The sequence below is a fragment of the Hyla sarda genome, chromosome 2 (assembly GCF_029499605.1).
Source record: "Hyla sarda isolate aHylSar1 chromosome 2, aHylSar1.hap1, whole genome shotgun sequence".
Classification (NCBI taxonomy): Eukaryota; Metazoa; Chordata; class Amphibia; order Anura; family Hylidae; genus Hyla; species Hyla sarda.
Genome location: NC_079190.1, coordinates 362,331,944 through 362,347,423, shown reverse-complemented (window position 1 = coordinate 362,347,423; position 15,480 = coordinate 362,331,944). Strand labels below are relative to the sequence as shown.

The 15,480-nt window shown below is 42.7% G+C and overlaps 1 protein-coding gene across 3 annotated transcripts in view; it reads left to right on the top strand.

Annotated features, from left to right (window-relative positions):
- The first annotated feature begins 508 nt into the window (after nt 1-508).
- Nucleotides 509-15,480, top strand: part of SYT6 (synaptotagmin 6) — a 461,499-nt gene continuing 446,527 nt past the window's right edge. For 2 of the 3 annotated variants that reach the window (XM_056558353.1, XM_056558352.1), the window contains exon 1: nt 509-751. In XM_056558353.1, the coding sequence (XP_056414328.1) occupies nt 592-751 (160 nt within the window). In that variant the 5' untranslated portion in view covers nt 509-591. The remainder of the gene's footprint in view (nt 752-15,480) is intronic. The other variant, XM_056558354.1, reaches the window with a different exon arrangement.

Sequence of the window (15,480 nt, the reverse complement as noted above, 5' to 3'; positions counted from 1 at the left end):
ATCATTGCCTGGTGTAGATTTGCTCAGTATTTACCTAATAGAGGAGACAATGTATCAGTAATTGTATAATATTTGTGTTCCTTCTAGCTGCGCTGCCTTGTTATCTAACTGCCCAGCAGAAACCAACAATTGAAAACAGCTTGTTGAAAGATTTATAGCCATTGCCTGTGTACAGCTGGTCCACTTGAAGCCAGTAAAACACATCTGAGTTATTAAGAGGTTAACAGCTCTTTGCTTTTCAGCTTCAGAAAAAAAAATGTAGCTTTAGAGAATCAAACAATTTAATGTAGTAGGAGGATCTTGGGGTAGGAACCGCCTCAGCAGTAAATGAGATATCTGATCCCAGGCAATAAGACAATCAGACTCCCTGTGAACTCCAATGAATGCTTCAATCCCTAAATTCCCTGTGGATGTTGCAGCCACATAAGGCAGTACGTCAAAATCCTGACAGATATATGTTTTCTTCCCTTGATATTATGAATTGTTGATCCCCCCCCCCCCCCCCCCCCCCCTCCCTACACAATCTTTGGTTGGTTTGGAAAGAGAGAGGGAGAGAGAAAAGCCAGAGCAGGGAAGGATGCTGTGTGGGAAATGAATACGGCAACAGGAGAAGATGCAAACTTGTGTCACAAGGCAATACACATCATCAAAGATCTTTGCAAGAAGCAAGTGGCTGACTTGGAACAGAGAACTTGCACAGAGTTTCTTTTACTATTACCCTCAGACCAAAAGCTACATATAACTGAGCCAGGTAAAGGAGAATGCATTTGTCTTGCATGTGCTGTAGTGTTGTATTGTATTCACATTCAAATAGTTATTAAGTTTATTTGGTAATTTAGATACTGCTCGGGGAAAGGCATCATCTGTTCTTCTTTACAGGTGTAGCAGAGCTGAAATTGACATTGAACACTTTGGCGCTGCCTTGTTGCTGCATCCTGATACGATAAATGACAAACTCAGCCCTTTCACTCTTGGCTCTGCTACACCTACACATAAAAAATGTATAGATACATCGTGGTGTATAAGAACACAATAGCTATATGCGCCATAAGTCTTTAATCATCAATAGAGTTCAGCTGATTATGAATGTTACAGCCATGGGAAATTTCAGCACCATGGACAGCGCACATGTCTCATTCATTTTATTTTTCGCCTTTCCAGCCCTTAAGGCAACAAGAATTTTGAAGTTAATGCAGCAAAGATAGCATTATATTACAGGAATCGCATTATCTTACAAAATCACATTGCCTTGTCCTGGTCATGGTGTTCTCCTTCATTCATTAATATACCCCCCCAAACATTAACCAATACTCCACTCATTTTCATTGACAATACATCATGTGAACACTAATACGTATGTGTTGTGATAACTCGTTTAGCACTTTGTTATATCTTTATAGAAGGGTTGTATTCACACACTCCACTACAGCAGGAGTTTAATAAAAGAACACACTTAAATAGCACAACTATTCAGCATGGTGGCATCCAGCACTTTGGAGCTGAAATTGAAATGTTAATATTGGCCAAGAAATAAATAGCATGCTGCTATAGGATTCTGCATGTTAAGACATCTGCAAGGAAGGGGGTAGAGAAGTGACTGACAAGCCAAGGCTCTGTTCATGTAACCTATTAAATAATAGTCTACGTGCCATTTATCATTGTCGTTAGTTCAGATCACTCAGGCTGCAGAATTTAATAGACTCATCTACAGTGACCACATTTTGCATATACATCCTTTTTAAATCTCATGGTTTATTTTATGTTCTTCGTTTATTGGTTGTCCAGATCATCCCCTCCAGTGTGCTTGTTGATAAGCTGATTATGCTAACCCATCGCATACTGCAGGATATGTCACACCCTACACAGTCTAACGTGTTAGGATTGTGATGGGAGTAAATTAAAGTTTAGAAGACAGGCGCTTAGCTCTTCTACAGAAGCTTGCCGGATTATGGCACATTGCTCATGTTCTAAAATCCTCATTCTTCCAATGCTCTTTTTCCAGCTGAGCGCTTGATACTGTTAGATCTTTGATGTATTCATGGTTTCTGGGCTGAATATGGTGAATGAAGGCCCATCCAGACGCTTTTCATAAAGAATATTATTGCCAAGTGGAACATTCTCCTTTCATGATTGATAAGAGTCCATAACACATGCTGTGGCATGAAGTAGCTTAGAAAAGCTTCCTAGTATTTTGCCTGAGGACATCTTGCTGATAGAGTGTACCGATCAATAATGTGCGTCGCTCCCTTGTTGGTGCCAAACTCCACTTGCTGTTGAGGATTTTATTTGAACCCATCCTTATCAAGCTGCACCGATATTCATGGTAATTTAGTCTGTCCTTCTGCCAACTCCAAGGCTCTCAATGGGTTGGACTAAGGGCAAGACAGAATGAATAGACAGATGTTTATTTTTTATTTATGACTGTTTTCCTATTGCTCATATACCACCAACTTATTCTGCAACATTGGGCACAATGTTGTTTTATTTTACATGGGTCCTATCCACAATAAGACTCCTTTTTTTATATCATACACGTGGGTCAAACTGATAGGAAGCCAAGTGACTTATTATTAATATGTGTTCTCAGTCGTGATAGGAAACTGGATTATTGAGATATAGCAAACATAAGAACGAGAGGAACACTACACCTCATGTAACTTTTGATATATAATGTTTAAATTGAGGACCCTAATGCTGCTAGGAAATGGCTTAACGGGGTATTCCAGGCAAAAACTTTTTATCCCCTATCCAAAGGATAGGGGATAAGATGTCTGATCACGGGGGCCTGCTGCTGAGACCCCCCGCGATCTCCCTGCAGCACCCGCATTCTATGTGGGTGCTGAATCTCCAGTTTCGGAAACTTCCGGGACTGGGGACGTGACGTCACACCATGCCCCCTCCATTCATGTCTATGGGAGGGGGCGTGATGGCCGTCACGCCCCCTACCATAGACATGAACGGAGGGGGCGTGGCGTCACATCCCCAGTCCCAGAAACCCGGAGTTTTCCAAAACTCGAGATTCAGCACCCACATAGAATGCGGGTGCTGCAGGGAGATCGCGGGGGTCTCAGCAGCAGGCCCCCATGATCAGACATCTTATTCCCTATCCTTTGGATAGGGGATAAAATGTTTTTGCCCGGAATACACCTTGAAGTAACACAAGCAATCAATTTCTAATGCTAGGCTGTAACATAGATGGAGTCTAAAGCTAGGTAATACATACATTATTGCTATAGCTGTTTAATGAAAACTAGATCTGCAGGGCAAAGCTGATTACTTGTTGCATTAAAACTCTCTGTGTCATCCTATTAAACAAGTGAGGCCTAGAGGATATTTCACCTGTCACCCTTTTCCAACTTTCCAATGCTTCATAAATACTTAATTATAAGATGTCATGGACCTGTCATTATCAGTTTGGCTGAAGCATTCTCCTATTTAAGCAGATTTATCTTATGTGGGATGAAAATGACTGAAACAACAAAAGAGACAAGGGAGGTGTGGTGTGTACCTCCAAGTGTAGATTCTTCTGATCACGATAGAAACAACTCTATGTAGCACTCAGAGGGTAATATCTACTGCTGCACCCTCAGGAGTGATCGGCATTACCTGCTAGAACCTTCAAGCTTGCTGTTGTTCTCCAGTCCACCATAGAGTGCCACAATCTCTGATACTGAGACCACCTGAAAAATCCTTACGATTCTTTTAAAACCAACTGTATATTAGATCACATGCAATATGCTTCAAAGGCACTTTTGCCTTCTTTATTTTCTCTTTGCCATGATGTGTTGCATGTGATCTAGTAAAGGTTTCAGAAGAATCCTGTGGAGTTTTTCTGTAGTTTTAGCATCAGAGATTGTGGAACTCCACAGTGGACTGGAAAGCCACTACTCCCGGCTAGCTTGAGGAGTTCCATTTTGCATTATAAATGTTAAAAAGACGCACTCACCCTGTATACAGCAAATGTGAAGGGACTTTATTTGGACATCACAGTGCAAACATCAGACGGGGGAAATGAAGAAACGCAGCTCAGGAGAGCTGTGGGAGGAGCGGCGACGGCCCCGTTTCGCAGTCAAACACACCGCTTGGTAACGCCATAGGCCGTCGCCGCTCCTCCCGCAGCTCTTCTGAGCTGGGTTTCTTCGTTTCCCCATAGGCGTGTGTTTGACCATGAAACGGGGCCGTCGCCGCTCTTCCCGCAGCTCTCCTGAGCTGCGTTTCTTCGTTTCCCCCGTCTGATGTTTGCACTGTGATGTCCAAATAAAGTCCCTTCACGTTTGCTGTATACAGGGTATTGTACACACCTTATTCTCTGAAGACTGCACCCCCTTATCAGCTTTCCACGGGCATCCATATTTCATTGTCTCCTAGCGACCTCCCACATACTCATACTCTGGTGCCGAGAACCTGTTGACTTTCATAGATTTCATTTTGTATTATAGTCCTGGTGTTGGTTTCATGAGGATGTGAAAATAAGTGACTTAGGATGCACCATATTCTATAAGAATGGATCATTGTATTGACATACCATCTATAGTATATCATTGATTTTTTGTGGGGCCTCAGTTTGGTGACTTACTATAAGCCAGTGACAGAAAGGCACATGAGAGGCATTGCACCAATTTATTTAGGTGTCCTTATATTGGCTCATTATTTAGAGCCACTATAGTTACTTATGTATTACATTATCTTTACAGCTGTGTTTCCGTCCTTCTTTGTGTTAGAGTGGATATTAAAGGGTACTTATTAGTGACATGTCAGAAGAACTTTAGCTCAGTGTGAATCTGGGTGCTGAGACCACCTCATATCTAAATGAGTAGATGAGTGCTATGCACCTTTATTTCTGGTAAGATCTGCTTGGCTCTCCTTAGAGAACTGAGCAAGTGGTGTGCAGAGTATATAGAGTTTTTATGATCCATATATCACATGTTTGGCTCTTCTAAAAGCCAATCAGAAATAACGGGGAACAGTACTTCAGTGCTTCTGTCTCTTCATTATAGTGATTGGTGGGGGGTCTAAGCACATAGATCACCACAGTCCAAACCTCAACTATTAGGAACTGTCTGCTGATAGCTCTGTATAAAAGTCATTAGACCCTAAATTAATTTGCACTGGGCCTTTCACTAGAAAAGTGTGGTGATGGTGACATTCACCATAAGGAGAAAGGTTTCCATCTTCTGTGTGACCCAACATCAACTGCTGTTCTAGTAAAATGCTATCTACCTTTTGGCTACCGGTGTTTTAATGTCTCATAACAAATAAGCATACTGAATTATATAAATCACCATGAAACACCATCTCAAATGTGTAACAGACTACATCCCATGCAGTAAACATGCATAAAGCCCAAACTACAAAGCATCATAATCCAAAAAGAAGGTCATGGTATTCATGAAGTTCATAAAGCTCTGCTCTTTTGTTGAAATATAACAGGAGGAGAAAAAATTTTGAACGCATTAATCCCACCATTGAAATAACTTGTGAAGGGGAAGTAGCCATAGGCTGTGTCCTCATTTTACTTTGTTTAAAAAACTAAAAGGTTCTGTAATTTTACTCTTTGCATAGATATGGTAATCTCTATTATTATTATTCACTGGACCCCCAACTCATAATCTCTTTGGGTCCATCTTGTTGTTTTTAACTTTTTCTCGCACATTATGGTGCAGTGCACAAAGTTTTAGCCGTTTAGTTGTTTTGGCAGTTGAAGTAAAATTTTCACATGAATGTGCTGCGCATGTAAAAGCAACATAATTAATTGACCCGTCCAGATTTCCACTGCCCCAAATAGCACAACATTTTTATTACTCCTTTTGAGCTCATAAGAGAGTGGACTTTTCCCTCTAAAATGCCGCCCTCAGATGTTGCAATACAAAAAAAGCAAAAAACTAATAGGCTATTAATAATGTAAAAAAGCTTTTTTTTTATTGTGTTAAAAAATAATATACAATGTTATAATTAAATACAATGCTTTCAAATATAAAGACCCTATTCTCTGGTTGGACTTTTCAACCATACTAACTATGTAACTATGTAACTATGTAACATGTGCAGCTTTGTGTTATACTAAAAGGTTGAATATGTTGACCAGTGGCTTTTGTTGCATATATTTTTGTGGGAATTTTTGTGTTGTTTGCTTATCAATACAGATAAAGCCAATTTAAAGGACTGCTGTCATTTTAAACAATTTACCTGCAGCCTATATGATTCCAAACAGCAGATCAGTGCTTAAGGTAACCCCTTCCTTGCTGTGCTGCTGTTGTTTCTTTCCATTTGGTTCCTTTACAAACCCAGTGCTCCCCCCACATTCCATCTATCGTAGTGTATGACAATTTATTAACAAAGCAACTTCTACTTTTCAAGGAGAGGGTGATACATACTCTTGAATGGAGAGGTTGGCTTTGGATGCTGATGGCTCTTTGTAGTTAACTGAATGGCTGTCAATGAGAAAGATGACAACTATGGGCTAAGCTGATGATGATACAGCTATGGTACCTTAAATGGGTCAAAAGGGGAATTACATACAGACTTTCAGAGTATGCAAAGTGCCATTAAATGGGGCTGTTACAACATGAATACAATGCACAGTAACACATACCATGCATTACAGCATACATTAAGATAAGGTAACAAATACTACTGAAGACTTGAGATCTATATATTATCCCCAGCAAAGATCGATCATTTTCAGCCCATTGCATTTTATCAGCATTATTTAATGGCATAGTAGTGTGAGCAGGTGCTGTATTGTGATTGGCCAGACAAGTAAGAAAAAGTAAAAACCTATTTTTGTACTGCAAGCAAACAATTCAGCTCTGGCCTGACTACTGAAATGGAGAAATAACTGTGCACCATGCAGGGGCTCAATAACAGTAGTAGGAGCACTAAAATCTGAAGGGTATGGTATGAACAGGTATGGTTTAAACTGGTCAGATGTAAGCCAAAAGGACTCTGTTTTGTCATATGTTCAGCCTGCTATAGGATATGGACATAGTGTAAAAAAATGGTTTCCCAGAATGGTGGACACACATACAGGATACAGGTATTGAAAGCATAGCCTGACATACTAGATAAATTACCTGGATTTTCAAATAAATAAGGCAAAATTATAGGTTTTGTCCTTTACAGGGCTTTCTAAGCCTCAGTAAAGATATTTTCCTTCCAGCACAGAGAAATAGCTGCCATGGTATCTGCACCAATACTTGCCATACAGATTATGGCTGACCAATCCAGATCTCAACAGGAGCCCAGAGATTAGGATGTGTCATCCATATACATTGCTAGACGATAACACCAATGCCTTTCTAAATTATTTTTAGTTTATTATCTTGAATTTGCATTGGTTAGCACATTATGATGTTGTGTTATATTTATCACACTTCAGAGAAATTTGCACTTCCATGTTCTGCTTATTTTGTCAGTCATTTGGGATTTACAAAGTACACAGTATCTGCTCATATCTACAAGGGGAGCTGTGCATTTTGCCTCATGCAAATAGTTCTTCTATCTGTTAAAATTGACTTCAAACTTATATCTCATTTATTTCTATTCCAGTACTGTACACAGTGGATTAGATGCTTTTCATGTTTTGGTATCAAGCAGTGCAGCCCAAAAGGTTATGTACAGATTTGTTTCACATTGATGTGCATCACTAAAGCTTCAATTTGGAAGACTCTATATGTTATGAAGCCCTATCATAATATCTGTCAGTATTAGTGTTGAGCGGCATAGGCCATATTCGAATTCGCGATATTTCGCGAATATATGGACGAATATTTGTCATATATTCGCTAAATTTGCATATTCGTAATATTCGCAGCATATTCGCATATGCAAAAATTTGCATATGCTAGAATTCGCATATGGGAAAATTAGCATATACAAAAATTAGCATATGCGGAAATTGGAATATGCGAAAATTTGCACGCCAGTCTAACACAGTAGTATTAGAGCCTTCTTTACACCACATAAGCTGGAAGCAGAGAGGGATGATCACTGTGATGTGCACTGTGAAAAAAAAAATATTAAAATAAATAAATAAATAAATATTTGTTATTGCTAATATATAGTGCTATATTCGCGAATATTCAGTATCATAGAGTATCATAGAGTTGTAAATGGACAAGCAAAACTATTTAATGACTGAGGGAATATGTTTTTGCCACCTCATATTTTGTCAGCCGTAAAAATGTTATCATTAAGATTAAATTTTTCTTGTTTTTTATGGGATAATATATATTATCTTATTATTATATATATTATTATGCTTGAGAATGGTGTTATGAGGACACCGAAACATCGCACCAAATTTTGTTCACGGAATAAAGATACTTTTTTCTTTCACCTTATGGAGTGCTGCGGTCATCCCTTTTGTTCTATATATATATATATATATATATATATATATATATATATATATATATATAGGCTTTTGGAGTGGAGTCAATTGGATCCCCTAGTTTTCATCCCTTAACCCCTATTAAGGGATCTTACCTTCCCTACAGGAAACCCTCAGTAGTCTCCATTAGCAAGAGCTGATAAATCCATGCCAATGGAATAAACAAATTGTGTAGACAGGAAGTCAGAGGTCAATGCAAGTAGAGTTTAGAATAAATATATTGAAAGATGAGCACCACTCAAAGTGCAAATTCCAAGGGTGCACCCAGTCGCTGAAAAGAATTGGATAGCGCGTAGGCACCCCAGTAGCTTCCTTGTTTATTGCTGTCACTCTAGCACTTTTCTTTTTGCATCAAGCATGTTTTTGTATATATAGGCACTTTATTTACTATGAGACTGTGTTTTCACTATATATATCTTAAGGATCATTGTAGAATATATTCTTTTTATTGTGGGACTGGGGGTCTTTTTGAGGTTAACTTACCCCACACAGGGTTTAGTGTAGTGGAATTACATTCCTTCATTTTGTGTGTATATTGTAAATGTTTTTAATTGTCTTGTACTTTGTATTGTATCCACTAAAATGTAATTGATTTATCACTTTCATCGATTGTGTAACGGCAGGTGGTGTGGATCCACTTTACCTGTTGTGGACGATGGCGTGAGTCGTACCAGGGAGCAGAGTCTAAGGAGCCGCTGGTTTTCACCAGAGCCCGTCGCAAAGCGGGATGGACTTGCTGTGGCAGGCGGCTCCCAGGTCGCTACCCCTGGCACAACTCATCCACAAAGGCTGATGAGTATATATACGTGGCACAGAAGGAATGAGACAGAGTCGTAGTGAGGGACAGACAGGAGGTCAGGACTGGCGGAACTGTAGCATGGTAAGGTCACATAGGAAGAGGTCAGAGGGCAGGCAGCACAGGAGCAAGGTCAGGATATGTAGCAATGGGGTCAGATACATGGCAAGGCAAGACACAAACAGTACGCTTTCTCTTAGGCTGAAAAGGCACAAAGATCTGGCAAGGGTCAAGAGGAAATAAGGTCAGTATCAGACAAGCACTAATCAATGGTGCACTGGTCCTTTAAATCACAGGAAGCCGGCATGCACGCGCCCTAGGAGGCGGGGATGCACGAGCCAGCTGCCAGGGACAGCAGAGGGGGCAAAGACTCGGGGAGGTGAGTGACGGCCCGGCATTCTCATGCGGGCGCTTCCCACGAGGTGAACCGCAGCAGAGCCAACACGGGTGGATGGAAAAGGAGTATGCTAATGGACAGCGCATCTGGCTGCAGTGCTACTCATAACAGTATCCCCCCCTTAGGTCTCCCCCTATTTTTGGGCTGCAGGAACCTCAGCACCAGATCCTGATCTAAGATGTTCTCGTCGGGTTCCCAGGACCTCTTCTCAGGACCAAAACCCTTCCAATCCACCAAGAAGTACAGTTTCTCCCTGATGGTCTTGGTGGCAAGAATCTCCTTAACCTCATAAACATCAGCAGTGCCGGACACGGGAGTAGGAGAGATTTTGAGAAAAGGCAGGAGATCCAGCACGATCAAAGGCAGCTTTATTGTAGAAATGACACACAGTAAAAGTGGTAGTCCAACGCCTTTCGAGCGCATGCGCTCTTCCTCGGTGACATCAGTGTATACTCAGGTGAGGCTTAAATACCTCCCACTTCACCGGAGATACAACTGATTAAAGGATCAACATTCAAAGGTAAAAAAAAGTTTTTAAAATACATAAATGCACATGATTTACATCTTTGTAAAAATGACCAATGTATGTAGCACGAGAGAAGGATGGAATTCAGTAATGGAATAATAGTTCACGGCGGACATTCAGGGCCATAGGGGCACGAGTCCCCAAGGTGAACTGCCAATGTGCTTCTCTATCGACCAATTTTTTACGATTACATCCCCCTCTCGTTTTTACATTTACCGTATATACTCGAGTATAAGCCGAGTTTTTCAGCACGATTTTTCGTGCTGAAAACACCCCCCTCGGCTTATACTCGAGTGAACTCCCCCACCCGCAGTGGTCTTCAACCTGCGGACCTCCAGAGGTTTCAAAACTACAACTCCCAGCAAGCCCGGGCAGCCATCGGCTGTCCGGGCTTGCTGGGAGTTGTAGTTTTGAAACCTCCGGAGGTCCGCAGGTTGAAGACCACTGCGGCCTTCAACATCATCCAGCCCCCTCTCACCCCCTTTAGTTCTGAGTACTCACCTCCGCTCGGCGCTGGTCCGGTCCTGCAGGGCTGTCCGGAGAGGAGGTGGTCCGGTGGGATACTGGTTCCGGGCTGCTATCTTCACCGGGGAGGCCTCTTCTAAGCGCTTCGGGCCCGGCCTCAGAATAGTCATGTTGCCGTGACAACGACGCAGAGGTGCGTTCATTGCCAACGTACTTCTGCGTCATTGTCAAGGCAACGCCTCTATTCCGGGCCGGAAGCGCGGAGAAGAGGCCCCCCGGTGAAGATAGCAGCCCGGACCACCTCCTCACCGGACGACCTCCCCACCGGACAGCCCTGCAGGACCGGACCAGCGCCGAGCGGAGGTGAGTACTCAGAACTAAAGGGGGTGAGAGGGGGGCTGGATGATGTTGAAGGCCGCAGTGGTCTTCAACCTGCGGACCTCCGGAGGTTTCAAAACTACAACTCCCAGCAAGCCCGGACAGCCGATGGCTGCCCGGGCTTGCTGGAAGTTGTAGTTTTGAAACCTCTGGAGGTCCGCAGGTTGAAGACCACTGAGGGCGAATGATGAGAAGAGGATGATGAAGGGGGGGTGTGGGGATGATGAAGGGGGGTGGGGATGATGAAGGGGGGGGGTGTGGGATGATAAGGGGATGATGAAGGGGGGATGTGCGGGATGATAAGGGGATGATGAAGGGGGGATGTGTGGGATGATAAGGGGATGATGAAGGGGGGATGTGTGGGATGATAAGGGGATGATGAAGGGGGGATGTGTGGGATGTTGACAAGGGGATGATGAAGGGGGGATGTGTGGGATGATAAGAGGATGATGAAGGGGGGATGTGTGGGATGATAAGGGGATGATGAAGGGGGGATGTGTGGGATGATGACAAGGGGATGATGATGAGGATGTTAATGACGGGTCTGGATGATGACAGAGGGGATGAGGTATTTCCCACCCTAGGCTTATACTCGAGTCAATAACTTTTCCTGGGATTTTGGGTTGAAATTAGGGGTCTCGGCTTATACTCGGGTCGGCTTATACTCGAGTATATACGGTACATGTTCTATGGCATATACAGTATTTTGAAGAAACTTACATTTCCATAATGCTCCATTTGAAAATGAACGGATGCTGATGATCTTTGTCTTACATATGTGGTGCTGCTGTCATTGAGATGAACACTAGAACATCACAATGACAGCAGCACCACATCTGTAAGATAGAGATCAGCAGCACCGGTTCATTTTCAAACGGTGCATAATGGAAATGTAAGTTTCTTCAAGATATATGCCATAGAACATGTAAATGTAGGAACGAGAGGGGGATGTATTTGTAAAAAAGTTGGCTGATAGAGAAGCATATTGGCAGTTCACCTTGGGGACTCGTGCCCCTACGGGCCTGAATGTCCGCCATCAACTATTATTCCATTACTGAATTCCATCCTCCTCTCAGGCTTTATACATTGGTAAGTTTTACAAAGATGTAATTCATGTGCATTTATGTGTTTTAAAAACTCTTTTTTACCTTTGAATGCTGATCCTATAATCAGTTTTATCTCCAGTGAGGTGGGAGGTATCATCCACATACTCTCCGCCTCATTCTCAGGTATTTAAGACTCACCTGAGTATACACTGACGTCACCGAGGAAGAGTGCATGCGCTCAAACGTGTCTGTCTACTGCTTTTACTGTGGGTCATTTCTACAATAAAGCTGCCTGTGATTGAGGTGCTGGATCTCCTGCCTTTTCTTCATGTTGTTTAGTGCCTAGCCAGGCACCGGTCCGTGCCCCGAAGTAGAAGTGAGCTGGACTTTTCTTCCCATTGCTAGGAGAAACTTTGCCCTGGGAGAAACGGTTGAGGACCAGTGGCTTTAAGAGAGAGACGTGGAAGGAATTTGGAATGCATAAGGAAGGAGGCAGGCAGAGCTTATAGGAGACCAGATTGATTTGACGTAAGATCCTAAAAGGACCGAGGAGACGAGGACCAAGTTTGTAGCTGGGGATCTTCAGTCGAACGTATTTGGCAGACAGCCAAACTTTATCTCCAGGAGAGAAGATTGGAGGTGGTCTTCTTCTCTTGTCTGTGTGAGACTTCATAAGGGTAGAGGCGTGTACCAAGGACCATCAAGTCTCCTGCCAAATAGCCATGAAATCCTGGATCTGGTCAGAATTTGGAGACAAATTGTACCCCTCGGTCAGGGACAATGTGTAACGGCAAACCATGTAAACAGCAAATATGCCTGAAGATTTGATCCATCAGAGGGTAGTCCAGGCAAAGGAACAAAATGGGACATTTTGGAGAAATGATCTGTGACAACCCAGATGACTGTGTTATTAGAGGAGGATGGTAGGTCAGTGATGAAGTCCATGGCAATGTGTGTCCAAGGGTACTCTGGAATGGACAAAGGTTGAAGAAGGCCTGCAGGCTCAAGACGTAGAGTCTTGTCTCTGGCACAAGTAGTGCAGGAATGGACAAAATCAGAAACATTGTGTTCCAAGTTCGGCCACCAATAATGACGAGAGAGGAGCTGAGTAGACTTTCGAATTCTGGGGTGCCTGGCCAATAGAGAAGAATATCCCCAATTCAATACCTTAATTCTTAGGCGGGTTGGTACAAAAGACTTCCCAGGTGGAACTTGCTGTAGGTCAAGAGGTGCCATAGAAACCAAATGTTCAGGAGGCACTGTGTGCCGAGGGGAGGAGTCCAAACCCACCACATCAGAAGCCCTGGAGAGAGCATCGGCCTTGATATTCTTATCCGTGGGCTGAAAATGGATAAGAAAATTGAATCCGGAGAAGAAAAGAGACCACCTGGCCTGCCGGGGATTCAGGTGCAGAGTAGACTGAAGGTACAAAAGGTTCTTATGGTCTGTGTAGATACTGACTGGATGAGTAGAGCCTTCGAGTAGGTGATGCCATTTTTCCAAGGCGAGCTTAATGGCCAGCAGTACACGATCTCCAATGGAATAATTCCTCTCGGCAGGCGAAAAGGTCTTGGGGAAAAAACACAAGTCACAGTTTTATCCCTGGAGGTCTTTTGGGTCAGAATAGCTCCAGCTCCTACCAAAGAGGCATCTGCTTTGAGAAAGAAGGGTTTTTCTGGGTCAGGTCTCGATAAAACTGGAGCAAAGGCAAACGCCAATTTCAATCGTGAGAAGGCTTCTTCAGCCTCAGGAGGCCTGGATTTGGGGTTACTGTTACATAGTTACATAGTTACATAGTTAGTATGGTTGAAAAAAGACATACGTCCATCAAGTCCAACCAGGGAATTGAAGGGAAGGGTGTAAGGGGATAAGGGAAAGGGATATAGTTTTATAATTCTGCATAAGCATTAATGTTATTTTGTTCCAGGAATGTATCTAACCCTGTTTTAAAGCTGTTCATTGTTCCTGCTATGACCAGTTCCTGAGGTAGACCGTTCCATAAATTCACAGTCCTAACGGTAAAGAAGGCGTGTCGCCCCTTTAGACTAAACCTTTTCTTCTCCAGACGGAGGGAGTGCCCCCTCGTCCTTTGGGGGGGTTTAACCTGGAACAGTTTTTCTCCATATGTTTTGTATGGGCCATTTATATACTTATATACGTTTATCATATCCCCCCTTAAACGTCTCTTCTCAAGACTAAACAATTGTAACTCCTTTAATCGCTCCTCATAGCTAAGATGTTCCATGCCCCATATTAGTTTAGTCGCGCGTCTCTGCACCCTTTCCAACTCCGCAGTGTCCCTTTTATGAACAGGCGACCAAAACTGAACAGCATATTCCAGGTGAGGCCGTACCAATGCTTTTTAAAGGGGGAGTATTATGTCCCTGTCCCTTGAGTCCATGCCTCTTTTGATACATGACAATATCCTGCCGGCTTTGGAAGCAGCAGCCTGACATTGCATGCTATTCTGTAGTCTGTGATCTACAAGTACACCCAGATCCTTCTCTACCAGTGACTCTGCCAGTTTAATCCCCCCTAAGACATATGACGCATGCAGGTTATTAGTACCCAGATACATAACTTTACATTTATCCACATTGAACCTCATTTGCCAAGTGGATGCCCAGACACTTAGTCTATCCAAGTCATCTTGTAACTTATGCACATCCTCTATAGACTGTACCGTGCTACAAAGCTTGGTGTCATCTGCAAAGATAGAAACAGAGCTGTTAATACCATCCTCTATATCATTGATAAATAAATTAAACAGCAGTGGGCCCAGTACTGAACCTTGGGGTACACCACTAATAACCGGGGACCAATCAGAGTACGAATCATTGACCACCACTCTCTGGGTATGATCCATGAGCCAGTGTTCAATCCAGTTACAAACTAAAGTTTCCAAGCCCAAGGACCTTAACTTACCTGTCAGACGTCTGTGAGGGACAGTATCAAACGCTTTGGCAAAATCCAGAAACACTATATCCACAGCCATTCCTCTGTCAAGGCTTCTACTCACCTCTTCAAAAAAGCAAATTAGATTGGTTTGACAACTTCTATCCTTAGTAAACCCATGCTGGCTATCACTTATAATACTATTATCCCCTATGTATTCCTGTATGTAATCCCTTATAAGTCCTTCAAACAATTTACCCACAATGCACGTTAGACTTACCGGTCTATAATTGCCTGGCGAAGACCTAGAGCCCTTCTTGAAGATTGGTACCACATTAGCCTTGCGCCAGTCCCTTGGCACAATACCAGACACCAGAGAATCTCTAAATATCATGAACAAGGGTACAGATATTACTGAACTTACCTCTCTAAGAACTCTTGTGTGTAGTCCATCCAGCCCTGGAGATTTGCTTACATTTACTTTACTTAACTTACCTTGTACCATCTCTACATTAAGCCAGTTCAATACATTATATGATGTGTTACCAGCACTGACCTGGCCAATGTCAGCTCCTTCTTCCATAG